The 26,681-nt window shown below is 44.0% G+C and overlaps 1 protein-coding gene across 4 annotated transcripts in view; it reads right to left on the bottom strand.

Moving 5' to 3' along the window:
- The window catches only part of MITF (melanocyte inducing transcription factor), a 165,704-nt gene extending 141,913 nt beyond the window's left edge, over positions 1-23,791 (bottom strand). For all 4 annotated transcript variants that reach the window (XM_054035274.1, XM_054035275.1, XM_054035280.1 and 1 more), the window contains exon 1: positions 23,624-23,791. In XM_054035274.1, the coding sequence (XP_053891249.1) occupies positions 23,624-23,727 (104 nt within the window). In that variant the 5' untranslated portion in view covers positions 23,728-23,791. The remainder of the gene's footprint in view (positions 1-23,623) is intronic.
- Between the last annotated feature and the right edge of the window lie 2,890 nt (positions 23,792-26,681).

Below are 26,681 nucleotides of genomic sequence, written 5' to 3'. Positions count from 1 at the left end.
CTTCTACATTTTATATCTTGCTTGGAGAATGGACTGATAAATTGGAAGACTTAAACACAGTAGCTGCTGGAGACCAATATGCGGTCATTTGTACTTGGAACCATTAGTGAGACTATTAGATCACGGAACCACTGGATTTAAAAAGTTTGGGAAGTGGTGGATATAGAGAAACTAGCTAGCAAAAGGGATTCCTATTTGACTGCTTAGCTATAGCTTACTATTTACAAAAAGGTCCAGAGTTTTAAAAAAATTGTCTAAAATTTCCTTTACATTAAACCATCAAATCCATCTCCCTGACAAAGACATCTTTGAATGCAAGCTTGATAGATGTAAAGGCTGTTAACTCGGACTCCAACTGTCTACCAATGTGTTCGTTTCTATACTGTGGATGAAATTCACCCCCATACTGATGGCCAACACAAGACCCGTGCACAATTTAAGACCCAGTTCAACCTTATTTCAGGGAATTACATATAGGCTTTATGCTGGCCTTCTGCACAAGGCAGAATTTCACCCTGCGTTATGGCCTACGAGAGAAAATAAGGCACAAAGTAAAGTGCAAATTATTCTAAAATAAATCAAATGACTATAAAGTCAGACGGGCTGGTTCTGCACACATATTGCTGTACTTTGAGTGACTGGTGAAATGGACCCTTGTCTTCTGTGAAGTCTAACACCATTAGCAAGGGAGCATTTTAACCAGACAACTTGTGTCCCTGTTCTAGAACATACCAGGTAACGAGTTTCTGTAAATGCCTTTGAGTTCATAGAATATCAGGGTTGAAAGGGGCCTCAGGAGGTCATCTTGTCCAACCCCCTGCTCAAAGCAGGACCAATACCAACTAAATCATCCCAGCCAGGGCTTTGTCAAGCCTGACCTTAAAAACCTCCAAGGAAGGAGATTCCACCACTTCCCAAGGTAACCCATTCCAGTGCTTCACCACCCTCCTAGAGGAGAAGTTTTCCTAATATCCAACCTAAACCTCCCCCACTGCAACTTGAGACCATTACTCCTTGTTCTGTCAAGTTCATGTTCATGTTCCTGGATCTGGTTCCTCTGTTTTAGTGACTAATGCATATGTAAAGGCAAGGATATAGCCTTTGTATCTCCTGTGAGATTCATGGGCAGTTTTTGTCCACAGGAAGGTGCAAATCCACCTCCACGCTCACCTAGGACCCCTGATCAATGGGAATGTGTGGTTAATCCACACAAAGAGGAAGACTGGATGAGAGGCAGGCCGTTCAAGAGATCTGCAGCCTTATGCAGCACAGAGCTCTTAGAGCTAGAGAATAAAGTAATGGTGCAATCAGAGAAGAGCAGCAGCTCCACCTCGGCATGGATCTCCCATGCTCTCAGTAAGAAGGGTCAATACGTGTCCCGCACCAGCTACTTCAACCTCCACGGAGCAGCTGCACAGCCCACAAGGAACATTCTCTCCCCCGCCCCCCCCCCCCCCCAAAAAAAAACTGCTGTACATCTCCCCAGCACTCAGCTCAGTTGCTTGGGTTGGAGTCGCATGTGGCCCTAAATTAAATCCAGGAGTCTCAATTCATGGTAGATATCATACAGATTTATCAAACAGATTCCTTCATCTTTGGGTCATTATGAACACCACCCCTTCCCCCCTCACATCTAAACCTCCAACTGCCATAAACACATTTGTACTAAACCAAGATGCAATGACAAGCTAATTTCCTAAGTGACAATCTCATCTGCATTATTAATTCCCATTCTAATTCAGAATATTCCTTATCCAGGCACTGTGCAATGTTCATTACACTTAATCTAATTCCTGCACTATCCTATTTCAATATCACCCATTACTGAACATCTTTCATGTTTTAATTCTCATGGCATTAGATTTGCTAGCACTTTATGAACTCCAGAATAAAAGAGAGATTAATTACTACATCAGATTTTAAAGTGAGCGCAAAACTCTATTAAGAGCCTACAGCAATGCAAAGGTTAAGACCTTAATTCGACAAGTCAAGCACTGCAGAGTTAAAGTGCCCATGACAGCTTTAAGGTTACTGTCACAGGGCGCCTCGCCAGTTCGTGTGGCCTCAGTCACACACACCAGATTATCATCTTTCACCAAAGCGCGTATTTATTCTTTTCCTGCAATGCAGGCTTACAGCAAGAGGGGGACTTCCCTGCAGCCTTCACTCCTCAGCCCAAACTGACCCTTGGGGCTCTCCTTCTGAGGTCCCCTTGCTTCCGGCTTCTTCTTCTTATATCCTCTTATATGAGTGGGAGGTGATTGAGAAGCGACATAAAGGAGCTTTGTCCCTTCCCTTCTTTCTTTTGTTTCCTTCCATCAGCAAACCCCTCATTTCTCTCTCTCTGCCTCATATCCTCCCAATTACATCGTTAGCCTAGTGATTACCACCCAGGTGCTCATAATCCCCCTACAGAAAGGTTGGCTGCCTCCAGTTTGGTCTGTAGCCTTCTTCAGGCTGCAGCAATGTCAGTGAGGTGCTGATAGTGCCCGGTCACGGCTTGCAAAGTGAGCAAGATCTCTCAAAGGATTAGGGTAAAGTGTAGGGAATCTCAGAGGAGCACTGGACCCTAGAGATGCATGCAACGCAGAGACTCTACATTACGTGGATGGATGTTCCCTCAGACCTGCCAGCCAAGCTCCAGTTATGGCATAGATTTATGACTTCCTTTAGATAAAGGAGAACATTTGAGTCCAGACAGTCCCATGAATTCCTGAGTCCCAAAACCTTTTGTTTATAGTGAAGTGCTTCTGGGTGGTACCATTGAGGGCCTTGCAGAGTGTTTTAACGTTCATCCACCATCTCCTTTATACATACTGCTGAGCCATGGACTAAAGAGAGAAAGACTGGGAGCATAGCTCAGAGGAAACAAGATCCTCATTAAATCTAATCATGTGCCAGAAGGATACAAGAGAAGCCCTGTGGCCATCAATCAGTGCACTGTGTTACTAATATTTAGCATTTATATAGCAGTATTTTACATCTCCAAAGCACCTTACAACCAAGGCTCAGCACCCCTGTGAATAGGCAGCAAGACCTACAGATATTGCGGCTTCATGCTTACCATCCACAGCTATGCTCCTGCTTAGAAACCATACGGAAGGAGAAAACAGTCAGCAGGAGCTCAAGGATGCAAACACTGATACCATCTAAAAACATGAAGTGAAGAGAGACTGTAGAATCTCCCTGTCCTCAATTCTTACTGGGAACTTCTTGACAGCTAGTCAAGTCCTCTCCAAAACAGTACTGCTTTAGAGAAGAAAACAAACACTGTTAGCTCTCTGCTTGTTTCTCAATAGCTATTGGCAAACTGTAGGGAACAAAACCTTGGATCTGTATATGACGGTTGTTTCCCATACCAGACATTCTGACACTGTCAGCTGACCAGGACTACCAAAAACATGTCAGAGCTTGAGGATTTAGAGATGTTCATGCTCATCAATGACTTGCATAATGGAATGCCAGGCACAACCTCTGCAGGCACCATTTACATATCCATTTCTAACATCAAATGGAATCAAACAAGATTGTGCTTTAGCATGGAGTCTCTTTGGACTTTTCATTCCAGTGATAACTGAGGAACCACCAGAAATCTGTATTGAATTTCTAACATCTGGCAAGTTATTTTACATGGAAAGATTGAAAGCCTCCCCAGAAGTAACTGAGCAAACTTCTTTAGTGTTCCCTTTCTGAACACAGGCTGGACAGTCTCTAGTTCACAACCCATCGAGACAGCTGAAAATTAGAAATTTACCTTCAGTCTGAAGAAAGTTAAGGTGAAGTCCTGTAGAAGCCTGCACCTGTAAAAGAACATGTAAGATCTGTCCTACTGCAGCACTATGGTAATTGATTTTGCTTAACTTGAAGGAGCTTTGTCAAACACGGTCCCGTTTGACTTAGAAATTGTTGCCCAAGTTACAAAGAGGCATGTCCTGGTGACAGTACGGCAACACTGAGTCTAGAATAGTGATCCTCGGACTGAGACTCACGAGCCACAAGTAGCTCTTTAATGGATCTCCTGTAGCTCTTTGTAGCACATGGTATTAAAACATTGCGTGATTTAATTATTAACCAATCTAAGTTATTAACCAAATCAGGATGCCTTTACTATGTTAATAACCAATTGCAGTTGATAAAATAATAATAATACCTGGTCAGTCATTTTTCTATGAGAAAATATAAAAATAGTAAATGAAACAATGAATTGACACTACTGTGGGTCTTTTGGGTAATGTTAATCGCTAATTTGGCTCCTGAACCAGTAACACTGGTCTTCAACAATAGCACACAAATGGCCAAAGTCCATGTTTGCCATTTTAAAAGTAATTTCTGTTTTCCTGTACGGATGTATAACAGACAAGTTAGCACTGGTGCATCAAAGAACTGGAATATTTTAATCAACAACTTTGAGTTATTATACATACGAAGCAGTAAGATAACATCTCGAAAAATGAGGTTTGGCAAAGAGGTTGAACAAAGCATTGAAGCACTGCTTATTAAAACACAGCTTTTCTGCATTGAGCATGTCCTCCACAATGTGGTAAAAGTGTCATAGTATATACAGTGTGACACTTTCTATCACAACGTGAGACACTATAGCAACCAACTAATCAGTTTGGCAAGTCCTGAACTACCATCTGGAGCAGAGAGATTTGAAGCCATATGTAAACGTCAAAAAAAACAAGGGAATCTCTGCACGCAGAGAGAAAAGACAACACAGACTTGGAGCAAAATCTCCTGCCTAACCTATGTCTAGGTCTGTAAATTAAGACCCAAACCCGGCCCTATAACAGCCCGAGTAATATCGTGCTAAAATCAAATTTTTTAGACCCGACAACAGGAGTTTTGACAAGAAACAGTACAAAGCTCAACTTACTTATGCAGTCTAGTTGGAAGAGCAATAATGAAAACAGAGCAACACCTTTCTGTTCTGTTGTATTTCTATAGCCAAACAGTATGTCCTGAAACATTCTGCGTTATAAAGTCTTCTACTATATGAGATTACAGCAATACATACTCAAAGTGGGACAGAGTTACAAAACCGGATTTTGAATTTTCCTGACCTTTGCACTGTTATAACATCAAGCCCAATGTTCTATCAATAATGTAGCTTTTGACTTTGAAAAGAACATTTTTTTTTCCAGTTAGAAGTTGGGTGTGACCTCTCCTCTCAGCGTAAGACTACAGAGAATTAATTCATTGTCCATTTAATACACTCATTAACATGTCAGAGAATCATTATTTACCAAAATAAGCATGCATAAATCTAATTACACTTCTCCAGAACATATGAAACTTTCCAATATTGAGAAGGTGCTTTCTCAACCACTTTCTCTCCTCCCGTCCCCCCAAATCAAAGCAAAAGATACTTTCCTCATTCAAGACTACTGAAGCTCAAAGGGTGCTTTTGAACAGTTGTTTTTTAGCGCACTTGCTCCTTAAAACAGACCGTACTGAAGTTCTGCTATATCTGTGTTAGAAACAGATTACACCTTGTGCGTTTTGGAAGAATTTCTCACAATTTTTTTTTTTTTTTTTAAATCTCATGGTCTTTCAAAAACAATATTGTTTTTAATTAGAATTCATCACTGAAAATGGAATGTTATAAGGTCAGAAACATCAACTTCAAAAAGCATTCCTCACTGAGGGCGCTATCCTGCCAAGTGCTGAACACATCTGTCCCAGACTAGCAAAGCACTGAAGCACGTGCTTAACTTTAAGCACACAAGGAAGACATCTCATGTGCTTAAGAGTTTTGTATATGCTCAAGTGCTTTGTTGGATCAGGGAAAGAGAGCTCAGCACATTGCAGAATCTGGCCCTAAGGCCACGAGCCAGCAAAATACTTAAGCAAAAATGAAGAACAGGAGTACTTGTGGCACCTTAGAGACTAACAGATTTATTAGAGCATAAGCTTTCGTGGACTACAGCCCACTTCTTCGGATGCATATAGCTTATGCTCTAATAAATCTGTTAGTCTCTAAGGTGCCACAAGTACTCCTGTTCTTCTTTTTGCGGATACAGACTAACACGGCTGTTACTCTGAAACTTGTCATTAAGCAAAAATGTAACTTTAAACCCGTGAGTAGGCTCGCTAAGGCAATGTACTACTCACACACTTAAAGTTGAGCACATGTTTAAGTCTTTTGATGAACTGGGATCTGATCCACCCGTGGGGTCTGACCCAGCAAAGGCTTTAAGTGCTTGCTTAATTTTAAGCAGGTGTTTAAATCCCATTAATTTCAATGAGATTTAAGCATGGGCTTAAATACTTTGCTGAACTGGGGCAATTCAGAACAATTGTATTAGAATAGCAAATTATAAATGCTATCCAAAAGACAAATGTTTATGGGGAAATCAATATTGTTATTTTAATGTCTATTTAAAAATAAATAAAAATAAAAATAAAAAACCACCTCAAACGTTCAAGTTGCTATTAAAACTCCAGAGAATGGGCAATGTTTAATTTGTAGTCATCTCCATAAATTTAAGTTGAAATTCTGGTCTTGATCTAACCAGAAAACAAAACAGAGCCTGTTACTACGACCTTAGATAAAATTCAGTCAACTTGTCCAGATGGTTTTCATTCCACAGAAAACACAGAGTCAGCAGTTTGCAGAGCATGGCATTTTCTAAACATGCAAAATAAAAGGAGAAAACAATACCCAAGTGTGAATGCTGAGCACATTATATTTTTGTTCCAACAGAATTGCAATACAATCAATACAATCTTGCATTTCTTAGTACCTTCCTTCTACCATCCAGGGTGCTCTGCAGTTATGAGTCCAACTGAACACTGAAGTGCACACTGTTCCTAAAAGCATCACGTTAAAAAAAAAGGAGAGAGAGAGCAACTACCAATTAATTTTCCATTTCAAAGTCCCTAAAGTCCAAGCATTTCTTACTGCATTAAGCAAAACCATACAGCAAGGGAAATAAATATTCTATGGACTTCGGATGAGTTTGTAAACCCAGTACTTACAGGATCAGGCTGTGGGTTTGGTAACCTTTACTCAAGCAAAGCTCCTATGTAAAAACAAAATTCTTCTCAAAAGAGCTAAAAAGGGTACACAGTGAGAAAATAAAGCCATTGAGAAAAGGAGAACCAAAAAAAAAAAAAAAAAAAGGGCAGTGCAATTGTATAAACTGAGCTATTTTATAAACATCTTATTGCTCAACTGAAAGCCAGGGAAGTGTGAGCCTTCATGAAGAGACAGGCGGGGGAGTACTGGTCAGATAATGATGTGAATGCAAGTACCTCAGCAGAGCATTCAATTCACATTGACAGATACCCAAAAATCCAGATTAGAAAAGGGAAAGAACAATAGTATTAGTACCTTCAGTCTAAACCGGCACACCTCTCTCCCTCTCCCCAGCCCATAAAGCTTACCATCTTAGTGGTAACAGAAGAGAAACTGATTATCAAAATAGTTCATAAATAGAGGAGATTTTAGGAAGTCAGGGAGGCAATTTTGTTCATTTCAGCTTCAGATTTAACTTTGCATTTCAGCTAAGCAGAAGGACAGAGCCAAGGCTGTGTCACGCAGATTATCTCATAGAAGACCATACATTTATGTGGCACTGATAGCAGGAATCAAACATAGGATCTTGAAGAATGACTCTCTCTCTACACCTCACCATGACAACGGCAATGCAATAGGCATACAAGGGTGTAACTCTTCCAGGAGGTGGGAGAAGACACATCGCAGGCATTTTTCAGTGGAAGCCTCTCGGGCCACAGCCTTCCAGAGTTACGGCACAATGCAAGAGCTATCTTCTTGCACCAACCTCCCTTCATTGAGACTAGTCTGCAATGCCACACATGGGGAACAACAAAATGAAGTATCTTGTTAAGTAAAATGGCACAAAATGGAAGGAGGGACAAAATACAAATCTGGATTTCAAAGCCTTGTTTTTGACCCATATCTACCAAACAGTTTCCAAAACGAAGCATGTGAGATTCTGAAGCTGAAGGTGCTGAAGTGAATGGGGCACAAAACCAATCTCCAAGGTTGACCCGACCACAGTAACATTTAGAATCACAAGATGGTTGGATCTGTTTCTCGGTTGGTCTATTGATAGACTCAGTTAACACTGCACCTGGAAGGTTCAAGTGAGGCTAAAGATCATTTGATCAACAGTATCAAACCCAGGTCACCGGAGGTTTAACTAAATTAGAACATATTAGAACCATGCCAGACTTAGTGCAACAGAGGAGGTCACACCACCCATGCTCACCACTGCAGAGTTGATGTGGCCTGTGGCAAAGCCAGACAAACATCTCAGAAAAAGAATTTCTGTCGAGGGAACTGAGAGATCACTGCTGCTCTAGAATAACTCTCATAAGCGGAAGGTAAATAGTAGACACTGTGATAATTAAAAGGATCATCCACAAGACAGTTCTCCTTTAACAAGCGGTAATTACTGACTCCTTAGACAGGGAACTCTACCAGAAAGTGGGGCACATGAATGGCTACAGTCATATACAGGGAGCTAGGTCTCCTTCGTTCACTGTGCCTGGCTCTTGTGTAGGTACACAAGGGGTGGCAAGGAGCAGCCTTCCTATGCTTTCAAATGCAGACCTATGCACAAATGACAATCTTCTTTTTAACATGGGACTTAAGTGGTGCATGGGGCCAATATTATGTTGGTCTTCTGCAGTGGAGTGACTTGCATCCACTCCACTGGATGCAAATTTTAGATTGTTATAGCTTATTAATACAAAGGTTTAGCTACAATAGCATCCTTACCAGGCTTACTTCAGCACACCCAGGATCTTTGCAACAGGTAGATTTGTTTCGTGCACCTCCATATTGTTTGATGTACATGAAAAACGGACGGTCATTGCTCTGTGCCAGCAGTATACACTAAGGTGCCACAAGAACTCCTGTTCTTTTTATGTATCTTTAGTCATTCAGAATGAAGGGCTCGGACAATATAGCTTCTAATGTAAAATAAACTGCCTCTCTACAGCCATGACCCAAAGCCCACTGAAGTCAATGGGAGCCCTTTCATCCACTGCAATGAGCTACAGATCAGGCTCTATATACAATGCTAACCCATTCACTGCCACACTATCTAGGTTCCACCACACTATCCAGACACCAGTTTATCACTGGCAGAATACCTTTACAATTGAATTGAAATTGTAACTTGTTCAACAACCAGAATCAAACAAATTATACAAATTTCAACGTGATGTTCTACAGCAAACAAACAGTGCTCTTTACACCCACACGTCAAGCATGAACTTGTGTAAATTACAGAAATATTATTTTAAGACCCTCTTGTGCTTCAATCCCATCTTTGTAATGTAATGGCTGCAACTCAGCAGAAATAATCCACTCAAATATGGGCATTCTCGGCCTCTCTGATTCTATCAAACTCTCTGGCATTCCACATCACTTAAAATGAAGTCCTCTCAAAGAGGAGATTCACACCCTTCACCAGCTTCTAGATCTTCTTGCCTCTCTTGATGGTTTCCTGAATTTATGTGCGCCATGCTGGAGAGACCTTTTGATTGACCAATATTGGGTGTGTCAAACCCATACCTCCTCTAAAGCAACTTACCTTCCCCCTCTGTAGCAATTCAGGCATCTTGGCTCTCACATTCTTGGGCAAACTTGACACTCAAATATTTGAATTCTTATTTCAAGAGGGAACCCAGAATTCACAGCATCTCCTAGATGGTGTCCTCAAAGTTTTGGACAATTGTTTTTTGTTACAGACAGTCATAGAGTTTAAGATCAGAAGGGACCACCAGATCAGCTAGTCTGACCACTGCCAACCCACCCTATAACCAACAACCCAGCACACTAAACCCAACAACCAAAATATTATAGCTCACTGGAGACTAAACTATTACGTGCCACAGGCAGAGAACAGGAGGGACAAGGTGCATCAACGCCCAAAGCAATAGATTACGTGCGATATACCCAGGTAATTCTGGCAAGTGACCAGCACTCCATGCTATAGAGAAAGGTGAAAAAACCCCCAGGTCCCAGCCAATCTGAACTGGGGAAAAACTGTACTGCAAAGGGATCTTATTGTGAAGTAATATCCTTTTGACTCACCAGTTAATTCAGAGATGGAAGCACTGCTTCATTCTTAAACTCTTCTTGTGCATAAGAGGTCTTGGTGACAATTACAATAATTTTTCTTGGTATTATTTACATGCATTCTGGTAGCATCTAGGATCAGGGCCTCTTTGTGCTATGAAGTGTACAGATAAAACAACAAAGACGACTCTCCTTGCTTACAGTCTAGGTGTTGGACAGGTGGGAAGATGAGGCAACAAAATGAACAGTTACACACCACACTGGTTAGCCTGAATTCCAAAGCCACTGTGCACAAGTTTAACAAACAGAAGCGGCAGCTTAGTGGATGAATACCTTGTCTTTTTCAGAGCTGCAATAAAAATCATCAAACAGCAGCCTCCACTTTACAAGCAAAAAACACCCAGCAACTGTTCCTAACAATGCCAATGTCTTCATCAGATAAACTGACAGCAGGGGCATGCCCCTAGTATGGCTGAGGTATTGGGAAAGGCAAATCCCCTAGTCTGAATGAATAAAGAATGCAAGTATGCCCTCTAGAGTGAGCAGAAATCCAAATAAAATAATTGTGACATCTCCAGGGAATCACATTACTGGGCTACTGTGTTCCCACTGATCATTTGTGAGTTGAAGGCTGCAAATAAGCAGCCCAAAAAGAAAGCTTTTTTGCTCTTCTGTACAATCCAGCTTCCTCTTGCTGGAATTCCACATCTCAGCGTCATCCTGCTTCTCTCACAGGTTATATCTCTGTGTGATTTAGGGCAGGCTGAACTTTTCAAACAACAAAAGAGTGGGGGTGGTATGGTTTTCTCTTCTGAATTTCTACTGTATATTGCATTAAACTACGCTTCAAGGCTATTTGCTTTGGAAATTTTCCTTGTAAAAATGCTCCTCCCTCACTTAAAAAAAAAATCTTGAAAGGAAAGTCAAGACAATAAAATACATAAAAAAGATACAGGAGACAGGTTTAGCCAGGCTCTGCTGCTTCAGCCATTGGGGTGTTTTAAAGGGGAAGGCAATCTCCCCACTAGCACTACTGCTTTCCCTCCCTAGCTGGAAACACCAGCAATTCCTATGCCCCCTTTTCCTATCCTCCTGACCCCATGAACCTGAATGGTCCCAGCTCCTACCTCAGTCTTCCTGCCCTGAAACAACTCTCTGTTTACTTTGGTTCCACCCCAACTCTCACTGTGTGCTTCCCCGCCCTCCCCAAGAGGGAATCAACAGTTCCCATTCCTATATGAGTTTACAATAGCGAGCACAACAAGGTCCCAGGTCTTGGGTAAGCCCTTTAGGTGCTACTATAATATCAAACAGTAAATAATAATTCATTCCCTACTCTATTGTCTCCTTAATCCAGAACACTCCAATGGGTCCGATTTCTTTATTCCAGCTGCATTCCTCCACTCGAGTGGCTCCCATTTCTGCTTACCCTCTCACAGATCCAAAACTCCCCACTGTCCTTATTGTACTTCACTAGAATTCAACTATTTGTGCAGCAATGTGTATGGTTATAGGCCACCAGGTAAAAGTTGCCTCAGCATCCCAAGTCTCATCGGCGAGCTTTGATTGACTGACACCTGAACAAACAGGAATTTTTGACTAATCCCGAGAGTTATGAATGGCATCTAGGGAGCAAAGCCTAAAACAGACCTGTCCTTGAATGACATCAAGCCAAACAGAAGCCTGACAGTGTTTTGTCAGCAAGGTTTACCTGCACACAAAAATGCTGCATTGGCACATAGAAAGCCCCTTTCTCTAAATCTGCACAAATAGGGTTTGTGTGTGTATAAACTATCATTTGTGTGTGAAAGTGAGGGTGTGCCAAAAACAAAAACAAATGTACATGCACCTTTGCATACATACCAATTAAAACTTGCTACAGGTGCCTTTGAACACTTGGCCCAATACGATCCTTCTTCCCGACCCATACATCTCCATTTCTCTCTTCCAGTTCTACTTATTAACCCTGTAATTAAGTCTAATTCTGTGGAGTGATTGGTGATAGAGGGCCAAATTCCCCAGCATGCTCTGGCTGAAGTGCATTATCAGAGCTGTGCAAAGTAGCCATAAAGACAACCTAAATAGCTGGTTAAGCCAGATTTGTGTCACCAGAGCATACTGGTAAGCCTGGCCCATGGATATTATGATAAGCTTTACAAAACCGGGACATGATCCTGCAACCCCTACTCAGGGTGCAGCCTCATTGACTTGAATGCGACTGCTCGTGTGAGCAAGGACTATTTATGTGGAATATGTTTTGCAGGCTCAACCCTTTAAATTGTATCTTATAGTACCACACTGTCTTTGATACTCTTTTTTTTCCCCCCTGAAAGAGTTGTTTGTTTTTTCTCAGTGTTCTTTTCCCAGCATAATGTATTACAGAATGCACTTACATGAACTCCTCTTTGTCCTCTATTGTCTAGTTATACTGTACAAGCAAAATCTTCATAGGAATTGAGTTTTAAAAAAAAAAAATAATCTTACTGTTAAAGGCCATTAATTGCAGTATTAAAATACTAAGGTGAACTCCTATGATAAACTTCTATTCTCCTTTACACAGCATTAAATGTAACAATTATCACCTCACAAATTTCTGTAGGTTCGTGCTTGAAGTAATTCTATATGGCAGCAACACATTTCTCTCCCTCATCCTGCCAGCTCAATCTATAGAGTGGCTACTAGAGATGTGGGGGAGGGGGGGGGGGGAAGAGAGGGGGAGGAATCTTAGAGAGGGTTTCTGTATAATCAATGAAAACAAATACAAATTATTGGACTTTGGGTTGAATCCTTGGCAGAAAGATGGTTAGAAAGATGCAAATATATGATAGAACAAGTTACAGTACAGATATCATTTGTTCAATAAAATATCAACTAGAGGTAACACTTAAGCTAGTAAAGACAGTGATAATATTAAAGAGCGGTTGAACTCCTGTGGCATCTAGCGATACACATGAGAATGTTCTATTCGTTCCTACACCTAGCAGTACAATTACAGTGAAAGGAACAAAGTCCATATTGATGATACCTATATCTCCTTAGAAGATATAGTGCCTTTCATCCTGAAAGATCCTGAAGTGTTCTGCAAACAAGAATGATTTATAAGCTCAGAATCTGACTCTCTCGTGCAGTCCCAGAGACACCAGTAAGTTGTTGCTGGGACCCCTTTGCAGAGTTGGGGTCCATACATGTAAAAGAAATCACTTCACCACTGAATGCAGACATTTCTGGGAGGAGATCACGTCATAACACTGGGGTGGGTCAAAAGATGAAATTCTGGCCATGGACACATGAACAAAGCCCTACTCTTCCAAAGACACCTTGGAATCTTTAATGCCTTCACAGAGCAAACAAGTTGTTGGACTTTAGGGAGTTGTCTGAAAGATGCCTAACACAATATACTGCATAGAATTCATTTTATCTACCTCAAAAGGATGACAGGCTGAGCTGACCCTGCCAGGATTTTTGTCTTTGGTTCCAAGGAGTCTACATATTTCAAACCAAATGCTTATATCAATAATGACCTTCTCTGGATATATGCAAACTAAGCAATAGTATGCTACGAATACATATTAATGCAGAACAAAATGTTTTCAGTTTACCTGCATTGCTCCTATACTGCAAATATAAAATGGAAACCGTAACAGCATGCATGCTATTCATTACCCTGTAACTGTTCCGGTTTTACTGCATGGACCAGTAAGAAAAGTCATTAATCAAGTATAATAATAATATAATGCAAGGTGACAGGTTTCCATGTAAAATTAACTCTGTTACGGCACCCAATCATGCAGCCTTATTCGGGCAAAACTACTTCAGTCAGCATGAGTTTTAGTAAACAAAGATACTAGAATCAGGCCATTACATTGCACGTTAAAATATCTGAGAATCTCAAATAGGAAAACCACCACCTATGGACAAAGTGTTGATAGAACCTGTCTGCAGCTCCCTAATTTTCCTTCTAGCATTGAAATGTCAAACTGGTAATTAAAGATTGTCCTAAGTCAACATGCAACATCAGTGTTTTGGAATTAAAAAAAAAAAAAAAAAAACCCTTAAAGGTACTGGCTCGTTTTTTGTTTGTTTGTTTTAAACGTGAAGGGGGTTTTGCTTTGAAATGCAGGGGCAAATGTAACGTTTTCCAAAAAAAATGTATATTCAAACTGTCCTATTCAAAACCTATAGGTTTCTCTCTATATTATTCATATCCAGATAGAAGTATATTTTGAACAGTGCTCTACAAATCTCTAACTTTTCCTATTAAAGTTTTAATTACAGGAGTGTATGATAAGAAGTGACATTTATATGTCAAACAACATACCTGAAAGTCTCTATTACTCTTCCCCTTCCCACCCTCTATTTGGATTCCAATCAAGGAGCAACAACATGAAATCGACTAGATTTTTGCCAATTTCACAGCACCCAACAGGCTTCTGCCCATGGTTTTGTCAATGTACCTCTAAGGCTGCTGAGGAAGCTCTCAACAAAGCAGAGCACTCGAGTGTCTGTCTGCATACTGCACAGCGTGTGAGTTTATGTTCAGTCACATTTAGAAGGTTATATTCACAACCCAAAGGGGAATGTTTGTTTGTTTGTTTGTTTTTTAAATGAAAACTTAGATTCTGTACAAGTTGTTAGTAACCTATGTTATTTAGGTTGCATAGTCAGTCACTCAAAAATTAGGAAATGTCAGGTTTACAGCTGTCTCCGCTACCTTAATTCTGCCCACTTGTGCATTGATCTTGGACACTAAGTGATGCAAGGATCTGTGGAAAAAACCAGTATGTAAGCATTAATTAAAGACTATTTCTTACATAATACATACACCCTGCCTGTTTCTCTTCCCCACTAGCTCCTCTGGCAGCTCCCAGGTGTGGCAGGGGTGTCAGCCTGGTCTGAGAATGTTGTGTCATTAATCTGGCAGGCTGCCTGAGAAATGCAAGCGAGAGAAATGAAATGGTGATCTTTAAGAGTTACTTCGCAGTAACTGAATTTCATGGGACAAAGAAAAGGCACTTTTGTATCCCAAGGTTGTCCCCCATGCCAATTATAAAAGGGCTGCAGCAAACAATGGAGGTATGAGAGCTTCGCAGAGAGAGGAGCACAAGAATCTTTTACAATGGAAAATGTTACCTAAATAGAAGTGTCACCACCAGCTCCCTGTAGAGGAAATATTTTGGTTTAGCTTTCCCCACATTTTCATATAAGAGCCATCCCAATTACAATCACTCACCTTTGTAAATCATTTTGAGATCTACTGATGAAAAGCACTATATAAAGCTAGGTACTATATTATTATTAGAGTACATTTATTTCTGTTGTGTTTCCAAAAAAATAATAACAACAACAAAGTGACATTTCAGGTACTGTAATCATCTGTGGCTAGATTTCTCTCTGTAGTAATGTGAATTTGAGGTGTTGAATAAACATCAGGTAATTTATTCACTCACAAAAATGCTAAGGGGGGGGGGGGGGGAGTCTTCAAAGATACACTGCACTGGCCTAACTCTGCTCCCACTGAAATCAATGAGACCACACTCCAATGCTGACTGCTTTTGAAAATTTCACCCTGCATGTTTTACTTTACTTACACTCCGTTGCTATACTTTCTTGTTGTTACTTAAAAATATGTTAATGTTGATCTTCTAGAGAAGGAAAAACCTTTCAGAAACTGTTTTAAACTTGTTCCTCTAAGATACATTTTTTTAAAACATTGAGACTCTGTTCCTTGATGTAAGCACATGTGACCTGTTCTAAATAAAGGATATTTTCCACTTCTTGCACAACTGGAACAGATATAAACAGTCTGAACAAACTGCACTGCAGAACTCAACGAGAATATAAAACCCTTGAATAAGATCTATAAATAGCAGTAATCTGAAAAAAGAACAAACACAATATTGAAAATCCTAACATAATCGAGTTTAAAATCTAAATCACATTGCAAAATTAATTTATAAAATTAGATTTGATCATATGCATAGTAAAGAACTTTAGAATAGTCCAGTTTAGTTTCAGAGTTAGGATTCTCTGCAAAAATATGTGCACCGAGGGTTTGTTTCCTCCCCCCCCCCCCCCCATTAGCTACTACCATTGCTAATATACAGTATTCTAAGAGAAGGAAAATTAATTTAACCAGTCAGTCAATCTCCAACTCTGAGAGCCGCACAAGATGGCATAAAATAAGTGAAGACCTGCATACTGGCTAGATCGGAGATACTGATTTACATTAGTGAAATACATGTAGCTAATATATATCTGTAGCACTGACTATCTAGAGTTATGATAATTTTACATAAACTTCAGTAATTCAATAAATTAAATCTTAAAGTTATTCCTGTTAAAATAAGCATAAGCTTCTTTTAAAAAATTACCATGCAAACAGCGTTTCTCAACTTTTTCCACTTAAAATACAAATTTCATAGCAGGATCATTCTTGGGATATTAAATTTAAGCTGAAAAAGATCAGCAGTGCAGTAGCATAAATAGTAAAAAAAAATTAGCTTGTAATTCTTGGTGAATGCATTTTTTGTAAAATTGAAATGGTTAGCTACAATAATTGACAATTTGCAGGCCTTCACTATATCAAGCATATAACCCAAATGGGTTTATATTACTGGGAGGAAAAAGGAGAAGCAAATGAACCAACCCAACCAGTTTTCGCTGTTCTTAGCACATCTGTATTAACAATAAACTTAGACCATCACACAAAGTGAGTCAATTTAAATGCAGAGCCTCCCAATGACAGCAAAGGGTCAAATCCGCCTTCAGTATTGCATGTGAATGCTCACTGAAAGGGTTTGCATATGTGCTAGGGAGGGCAAGATTTCATCTTACATTCTGCAGTCTAGTAATAAATAAAATAAAGGTATTAAAAATCCCTATCATATTGATTTATTCACATATCCCAGTTCTCTCTCACACCTAAAAATGACTATGCAGAAACTACGGTGCGTGTAAGAACTGTTTAGTTTCCAAAGGCTTAAGATCAACCACAACAAATTCCAGAGAACCCTTAAACATGTCTAGCACTTCCCAGTCTGAAAGGCTAAATTCTCATAGGTCCCTTAGGACTTTAGGTTGGAATCACTGTATCTTAGCCCAGCATAGTATTTTCAGTCCTTGTTACTGGACTTACATTTTTCATTGGCCTCTAGCATTCTACTGTGGCATGGCCTAGTACAGCATTTAGAGCAAAGAGATTTTATTAGAGGATCCCCTGCAGTTTTGGATTGAAATCTTGAATTATCAAAAAGGAGTGTGCATAGAAGAAAAGAAGAAGAAAATGGGAGACAGGTGAATTGGGTGGAAGATGCAGAATAATAGAATTTGAAGGAGGGAGATCAATACTGCAAGTGCTGGGTTAAATTGGGCAATGAAGTTATGGGTGAGTCTTTTGGGGCAGGGGCAGTTGGATTTGTTTTAAATATATCATGCTAGGTAGATTTCCCATGTGAGGTGAGAGTCGATAATGGGGGTTCTGCCTCATCATTCCAATGAGACTACACAGCAAAAGTAATTCCCCTTTAGGCAGAAATGAGAGGCCTACTGGTTGGTTCAGTAGAGGATTTCCCTATCTTGGGGCGGGATTGATTTTTTCCATGTGAATAAAGACAGGCAGTATTGCTTAGTGGACAGAGCACCAAACTGGGACTCCAGAGACCTGGGCTCTGCTCCTGGCCTGCTGGGTGAGGGGGAGCAAATGACACCCTCCCTCTGTGCTTTGCTTTCCCCATCTGCAAGATGGGGATAATGATAATCTCCTTTGGAAGGAGCTTTGAAATCTACTGATGAAAAGCACTGTATTATTATTCCATTTATGTCTGGAGCTGGAGGGCACAAATGCCATGTACCCCTGACTGAGGCTGTAGGTGTGCAGGGGGAGCTTCAGATTGCTTACAAGTTGAAAGTGTTCTGTGCCCCTCAGAGCTAGTAAAAACCAAAACAAAACAAAAACAAACAACAGAAGAAACTGAGTCCTGTTAGTGGAGATTAGCAAGGAAAGGCAGTGTGCCAGCACTGCTCAACCAAGTGGCCATATAGGCCCTTGTTCAACAAACCATCCACTGACGTTCATTATCATCTCATTATCACTCAATTCCTTAAATGCCATTTGGGGTAAGCTTGTTGAGAAGAGAATGTAACTCCATGAACTTCAGGGCAGTTACTCCTTATTTACACTAATATCACCAAGAAAAGAGAATCGGACTCTTGATGTTCTCAGCTGTCCTTGATAACCACCAGTGAGGCTTCAGACATGGGCAGAGCAGAGAAACAGCAGAGGGTCTCATTGGCTATCTCATTGGTTCCCCTATTAATGGAAACAGGTCAGTTCACTGGTTCTAGCAGCATCCTTTGTTGCTATCATCCACCAGGTTTTATTAACCTGGCTGTGGACCCTAGCTGGGCTGGACTTGAAGTTCACCAGAGACTGGGCTCCCTGCATACTGCAGGCGTCCAGGGCTACACACTGGTGATACAGTGGTGTGTATAAGCTGGGCTAGCTGTGTCAATGTCAACAATGTCCACTCTCCCCCTGTCACTGCAGTTTAGGTAATTATTATTCCATCTGAGGGCTCTCTCTTGTTGGAGGGAGGGGAGGGGGAAAGGTGAGAGACACTGCAAGTTTCTGTTCTGTCACCCTTGCTGCTCACTATGTCCGTGAGGCTGCTGGGGAACACGGCGACATGGTCCGGACTGCAGAACCACCATTATGATTTAATGACTTGATCTCCGTTTCTTTGGACACGGACAGGGCCCAGTGTTTGCATTCCAGGTGTGTGGCTCAGATTAGGTAAGTACCTGTGCTTATGTGACAGCAAACTGTCTGAGGCTCAATCTAGGTACATTGGAAATAATCCTGGTTGGTTTCAGGAAGCCACTGAGTATATGGTCATCATTCCTGCGTGGGTGTGTCAACTTAACCCTCACAGAGGTTCACAATATAGGCTGCATCTAGATCCCAGAGGCCTAAAACACTTTTTTTATCTGTGCCTGAGGGGAGCAAGATGGGGTGGTGATAACCATTTGTCTTGATTTAGAAGCTCAATTTAGAAGCTCTTTGCTCTGATGGCCTAACAGACTGGATTACTGGCCACATGATTGCTCAAGGAGACTGATCATAAGTAAGGCTATGATTTAATCATGGGTATTTTCAGTAAAAGTCATGGACAGGTCATGGGTAATACACAAAAATTCACGGTCCATGACTTTTACTGAAAATAGCTATGATTAAATTGTAGCTGGGGGCCAAGGAGGGCACTGCTCTGGGGAAAGGGGGGCACTGCCCTGGGGGGGCCACTGAGGCCAGCCAGCGGCACCGGCGACCCCAGGGGCCACCCACCTGCCACTGCTCCCGCCACCCCGGGACCAGTGCTCGGGTGGTCCCAGGGGCCAGCTGCATCGGCCGCTGCTCAGGAAACCCTGGGGTCAGCCACACCGGCCGTTGCAGAAGCCATGATTTCCGCGACATCCATGACAGACACGGAGCTCTAATCAGAAGAAACACCAGTACCTTGTAGGTTGCACTTGCTTCTAGGTGCAATTTAAGGTGTGGACATTGAACTTTGAAGCCCTATATTGTTTGGGTCCTAGCTACATAAGAGACACTTCTCTCCCCATGCACCACCATGGCAGTCGGTTTAAAGTGCTCACACTACAGGTATGACTTTACTGCACAGTGAACTCTTCGTAGGATGACCAGACAAGAAGTGTGAAAAATTGGGACGGGGGTGAGGGGTAATAGGAGTCTATAAGAAAAAGACCCCAAAATCAGGACTGTCCCTATCAAATCAGGACATCTGGTCACCCTAACTCTTCACAAGTTAGCTTAGCTCTGCGAAAGCAGCCATGCTGCAAAATAACACAAGCTGCACACAGTGGCCGAGTTAGCAGCTGAGGGTGTTAGGCTAACACCAGCTACACCGATACAGACTTGGACTCTTAATACATTCCATGGGAGGCGTACCCGAGCCCACTTATCCATTGACGCTCTAAAAACTCCCACACCCCAATCTGGGTCTATGCTGGTTAGGTGATATGTACGTATCTCTTCATCCTTCTAACAGATACCTGTAATCCCTCAGAACTCAAGCCGGACCCGAGACGTACAGTACCTTCCCTCTTCACTTGTGTATATTTAATTTTAAACATTAACTTGAATAATAATTTTAAATCTGTACTTCTTGACGGGCTAGCCAACTTGAGTTAAAAGCATCACCACACTGAGCTAAGCGGTTTTGCATGTGGACAGGGCAACACTTGAGTTATAACTCAAGTTAACTGCAATGAAGACAAGCCCCAAGCATCCCCAGATTTGAAAGCCTGGGTGTTAGTGCCAGGGGTTTTTACAGGGCCTTCACTGGCTCAAAAGAGCTTGAATTTTTCTTAAGCCTGCAGGGCACAGTACAATATCTATCTATATACTTAAGACTTTTGTTTGAGGGCTGGGGAACTTATTTATAGACTTACTAAAGATGGGGTGACTACTTAATATTTGCTGCATGCACCATGCACTATTTTAACCTCATACATGAGCCCAGAGACAGTGGCATAGGGATCATACTTAAAAGCTGAAAATAACTAAAACAAAGATATGCTATCAACAAGCTGGGCTATAAATTAGATAGAATGTTTTTGCCATCTGTGTGTCAGAGAGCATTGTGATGAGGATGGAAGGTTTGTTGTTGACAAAGCACCTTGGAAGACAGTCCAGAGAAGAAAAAGAAAAGAAAAAAAAAACGACATTGCTGACGGAGTAAAACATGCAGGGCCCACAAGGTACAGATGACTTGAAGTGCTAGATGCATTTGTTTTCTTTTTCCAGCAGTTCCCTAGAAGGAGCAAATGCCCCTATACAGTGTAAGAGGAGAAGAAATAATCTGAACAAGCGGGAGCCCTGTCTAAATAACACAACAGATCGAGATGACAATATAGCAGATAACTCTGGTAAACACCATTGCAAGAACTTGAATTAAAACTTGTGAACAGATACGTCACTCGTTAATTTCAAGTAGCAAGGACTTGCTCCAAAACAAAAAAAACCACAAGCCTTGCAACACCTGTTTTAATTTAGCATCGACTGGATCTCAAATTCGGTCCTGTACCCGTTTTCAGTGTAAAAGTGTGAAACAGTGTATTCCCGCATATCCCGTTTGTTCTGACTAGCTAGCATTTATCAAGCTAGCATGGCATAGAAATAGAGGTTGCAGGTTCTGAAACAGCACAAACAGCTATTCTCCCTCAGTGCTGTACGTGATCATTTATTTTACCTGATGGAGTTTTCCCCCTCACTCTTCCACAAACTAATGCAATGTTATGTAGGTGATCTCATCGGAACACTCAAACGATCCAACGTATTCACTTGTTTAGAGCACTGCAAGCCCTGAGCGAAAAGGTGCAGATTTCGCTCTCACTTTCTGTCTTCTATACCCTTTATGTACAGTCAAGGTTTAGTGACAGTCTGGGCCTCTCCAAGAATGACAGTGATATCCTTTGGCCAAGGCTGGATAATGCCCAACAATACTCTTTACAAACATAATACCACACCAGAACTTGGGCCCTCTCTCCTCCCCCAAACACACGCCAAACAAAACTGCTATTATTACAGGAAACACGAACTAAATAGCTGCTTTTATGGTCCCAAGAGCATAGGAAGTTTCCTTTCAATATATTTTGTTTAACGTTTACAAATGGGCTGATTCAGCAGCACAGAATACAAACAGCAGACACATGGCAGCCCGATTACTCCCTCGGTAACATTTTTCAATCAGGGACATGGTTTAAACACCAGCAAACCACCATCATCATCCCATAACAAACAGCCTCCTCAGATTGTGACACCCCCTGGCTTTCCTAACCCGCCTCGCCCCTAAATTAGCAGGCTGCCGTTTGCAACATTTCCCCTGCTTTGACAGTGTCCCACGCTGGGTGTCAGTGACAGCCTACGCATTCATGCACCCAGCTCCAGCGCGCCCAAATGCAGACAGGCCCTGCAGCTTTGGGGCACAGGCAGCACCACAGTGGCACTGCCAGGGGATGGGCAGCCTTTCCCCATTCCTATCTGGGCCAAAGGGAGGGGGGGGAATCTCTCCTAGAGGCATGGGAGATGGGAAAGAGGGAGAGAGAAGGGCAGATTAAGGAGAAGAGGAATAAAAGAGGAACAGAGAGAAAGGTAGAAGAGAAGGGGGCAAAGGAAGGAGGGCAGAGAAAGGGCAGACGGAAAGGGGGCAGAGGGAGAAGGAAAGGGGGCAGAGAGAGGTAATGGGGCAGGGGGCAGAGAGAGGGAATAGAAAGGGAGCAGAGAGGTGAACACGGGCAGGGGGAGAAGAGCGGGGGCAGATAAAGGGGGAATTGAAAGGGGGCAGAGAGGTGAACACGGTCAGGGGGCAGAGTGAGGGGGAATGGAAAGGGGGCAGAGGGAGAAGGGCAGGTTGAGAGGAGGAATGGAAAGGGGGCAGAGAGATGAACACAGGCAGGGGCAGAGAGAGGGGGAATGGGGCAGGGAGAGAGAGAGAAAGGGGGAATGGGCCAGAGGGGAGAGGGATGAACACGGGCAGGGGGCAGAGAGAGAAGGAGTGGGGCAGGGGACAGAGAGAGGGGAATGGTGCAGGGGGATGAACACAGGCAGGGGGCAGAGAGAGGGGGAATGGGGCAGAGGGATGAACACAGGCAAGAGGCAGAGAGGGGGAAATGGGGCAGAGGGATGAAAACGGGCAGGGGGCAGAGAGAGAAGGAATGGGGCAGGGAGAGAGAGAGAGAGAAAGGGGGAATGGACCGGGGGAAGAGGGATGAACACAGGCAAGAGGCAGAGAGAGGGGGAATGGGGCAGAGGGATGAACACGGGCAGGGGGCAGAGAGAGGAGGAATGGGGCAGGGAGAGAGGTGAACACGGGCAGGGGGCAGAGAGAGGAGGAATGGGGCAGGGAGAGAGGTGAACACGGGCAGGGGGCAGAGAGAGAAGGAGTGGGGCAGGGGGCAAAGAGAGGGGGAATGGGGCAGAGGGATGAACACGGGCAGGGGGCAGAGAGAGAAGGAGTGGGGCAGGGGGCAGAGAGAGGAGGAATGGGGCAGAGAGAGAAGGAGTGGGGCAGGGGGCAGAGAGAGGGGGAATGGTGCAGAGGGATGAACACGGGCAGGGGGCAGAGAGAGGAGGAATGGGGCAGAGAGAGAAGGAGTGGGGCAGGGGGCAGAGAGAGGGGGAATGGTGCAGAAGGATGAACACGGGCAGGGGGCAGAGAGAGGAGGAATGGGGCAGAGAGAGAGGTGAACACGGGCAGGGGGCAGAGAGAGGAGGAGTGGGGCAGGGAGAGAGGTGAACACGGGCAGGGGGCAGAGAGAGAAGGAGTGGGGCAGGGGGCAGAGAGAGGAGGAATGGGGCAGAGAGAGAAGGAGTGGGGCAGGGGGCAGAGAGAGGGGGAATGGTGCAGAGGGATGAACACGGGCAGGGGGCAGAGAGAGGAGGAGTGGGGCAGGGAGAGAGGTGAACACGGGCAGGGGGCAGAGAGAGAAGGCAGGGGGCAGAGGAAGGGGCACCGCGCTGCCCTAGCAGCACCCCCGGCCCTCACCCACCTGCTTTTCAGGGGCTGGCTCTTCAGCTCATAGTAGGTCTTGGGCTCCTCGTGAAACTCCTCGCCGACCTCGAAGTCCGCCACGATCCCCGACTCCGCCTGCATCGTCCCCGGCTCCGGCAGCGAGCGAGCGAGCGGCGCAACGTTCCCCCGGCGCTGCCCGGCGGCGTGTGCGAGTGCGCGGCCTGCCCCTGCCCCTGCCGCCGCCCCCGGCACACGCCCCCCCGCCCTGCCTGGGACTTGTAGTCCGCCAGGGGGCCGGGCTGCCCGCCTCCGCCCGGCCGGCTCGGGGCCCTGCGCACTACAACTCCCGCCAGGCCCGGCAGGAGGAAGCGGCGGGCGGCTGCCGGGGTGCGGAGCCCGAGCGCCAGGTCTGCCCGCGGCGGGGCCCCTGCCCTGGGGCTGCCCCCCGCCTCCGGGAGCCCCGCACGTGTAGGGCCCGGCGCGGACCCTTCGCCAGCGCCTCAAGCCCGGCTGCGATGGGCCAGCCCGCCTCTCCCAGCCGGGATCCCGCCCACGGCCGGTGGGCAGGGGGCAATTGTACCCCCCACCCCCCCAACGCCTGTGAGGTCTGTGTAAATCCCGTGCAAATCCCGTGCAAGGGGAGGGCCCCAGAGAACACGGGGGGCTGGGCCCCCAATTTCTCTCATCAGGCCCCAGATTCACCACTTCCAGAATCCTAGGGGTTGCCTGCGTTTGGTTTGGGGGGTCCCCCGGGTCACTTTCGGGGACCCCCAGAAAAGAGCCATCGGGGGTTGTCATCGCATCACCAGGCGACGATGTTGTGACGCGAGGATGCAGCAAAGCCAAACCAGGATGAGGATGAGGACACAACGCTTAACATCTTGAGTTTCAAGTTGCCGATGTTGTGGGGCCGGCGCCTGGCCTGTTGACTGCGCCTTCTGGTCACATCCTTGTGAATTTGGGGGGTCCTTCTTTAGTCATGAGGAGTGAAACCACAAGTGAGGTTACCCATGTCATCCCGAAAAAAAGTGCCGTTAAAACCTTTATCGAGGGCCATCGTTAATTCAGGCTTCTAGACCTACGCGCTACCTTCGGGCTAATTCACGAACTTCTTGGCTTTTAAACTCTTGTTAGTGTTTTTTTCAAATATATTTTATCTGGATTTTTAGGCAAGGAAGTACAGCAGATCTCACTGAGATAATGAATGGGATAAAAATAAAGGCAAAAACCCCGTCAGGTGCATACCTAGTTAGCTAGTTTAGCAAGGGTTCTTGACCCCAAGTAAAGCATTGTATTGCAGTACAATGTGGTTAATGTTCAGTTAAGCTCAATGAAATGAAATGCTTATTTAGGCTCACAAAAGTTCTTCCGGTGGCTTTCATTGCATGCAATGCCACCCTAGCACAGTGTCAACAATTGTAAATGACGAAGGAAAAAAGGCCATTCCAGCATGTGATGGCTAGCTGCTTGGTTCTGCCCTCCAACTGAAGTGCATTCAGCGAAGAAATGGAGAGCAAAGGTAGTTTTAAGGCTCTTTTGTGGTTCCCAGGCTATAAAAATTCCACAGCCCACCTGCCGCACAACAACTGTTTTTCTGCAGGGCCTGCATTAGAGGCTAGGAAGCAGGGCAGTGGCCCAGGGCCCCACACCACAGGGACTAAGTTGCCCAGGATTCGACTTTCAGCCTGGACTTCAGCTTTCTGCCCTGGGCCTCATTGAGTCTAACACTGGCCCTGCTCTCTGCTTTATCTTGGCGGACCCCCTGAAATCTGCTTGTGGCCTCCCAGGGGTCTCCAGACCCCTGGTTGAGAACAAGGTGTAGGTGATCCCTTCCCAGCATGTTTGTGATTGTCAGGATAGGCCTCAACGGTAGAGTTCACAGGCACTGACTCTGTGGATGCTCCAGGGCTCGAGCACCCACGGAAAAAAATTAGTGGGTGCTTAGTACCCACCAGCAGCCAGCTCCCGTCCTCCCGCACGGCGTCTCCCATCCACCAGTGGCCCTGTCAATCAACTCCTCCCGCTCCCTCCCAGTGCCTCCCATCCACCACCGATCAGCTGTTCTGCAGCATCCAGGAGGCACTGGGAGAGAGGGGGAGGAGTGGGGAGAGGGCACACTTCGGAGGGGACGGAACTGAGCAGGAAGAGGAAGGGTGGGGTGGGGGCTTGGGGGAAAGGGTTGGGTGGGGGCGGGGCCTAGGGTGGAGCGGGGGAGGGGGTGAGCACCCCCCCCAGGGCCCAGAGGAAGCCGGCGTCTGTGGTAGAGTTCACAGAGTTAAGAGATTCCTCATAAAAACCAGTATGACATGTCACATACGTTCAGATTTAAACCAATGCTTGCCGCTGTTTTAAAAGCAGTGCTATACAATTACATAAGCATTTAGGAAACGACTAGGTTTTAATTATTTATAGTGGATTTTTTCATGCCACATATTGTTACACTGTCAACCTATTGAGGCCCAGCATAAAGATTGATTTTGCTTTATATAACACCATTGGTGTGTGGCCAGTGCTATACATGAATGAAGACAAGGTCCCTGCCCCAAAGAGCTTACAATCTAAACAGACTAGAAATTAAGGAGCATTTTTTTTTTTTTTTTACAGTGAATGTAATTAACCATTGGAAAAACTTACCTAAAGATGTGATGGCTTCTCCATCACTTGAAGTCTTTAAATCAAGATGTGATGTCTTTCTGAAAGATAGGCTAGCTCAGTCAAAAGTGATGGGCTTGCTGTACGAACCACTCGGAGTAACTCTAGAGCCTGTTATGCAGGAGGTCACACTGGTTGATCATAGTGGTCATTCTGACCTTAAAATGTGGGAATTTAAAATAAGAGTAGGAGAGCGTGTTTAGGAGTGGAAAGCTGGCCAGAAAAAGAACTTTGAGGAGACTCACATTTGAGCCACCTTCAGATCGTGCTGCTATTGTGAGGGTCATCTTCCAAATATCTGTTTTAATTTTGTTTTTAAATCACCCTGCGGCTAAAAACAAAGGGGATTGGGTTCCCTTTTTATATCTTATTCTGAAACATGTTTAACAGAATAGCTTCCCTGAGACACCCCCCAAGATCGTAGAAGTGCTGCGTAGAGGTAA

Source organism: Malaclemys terrapin, chromosome 7, assembly GCF_027887155.1.
Source record: "Malaclemys terrapin pileata isolate rMalTer1 chromosome 7, rMalTer1.hap1, whole genome shotgun sequence".
NCBI classification, from domain to species: Eukaryota; Metazoa; Chordata; order Testudines; family Emydidae; genus Malaclemys; species Malaclemys terrapin.
This window is presented reverse-complemented; position numbering and strand designations above follow the sequence as displayed.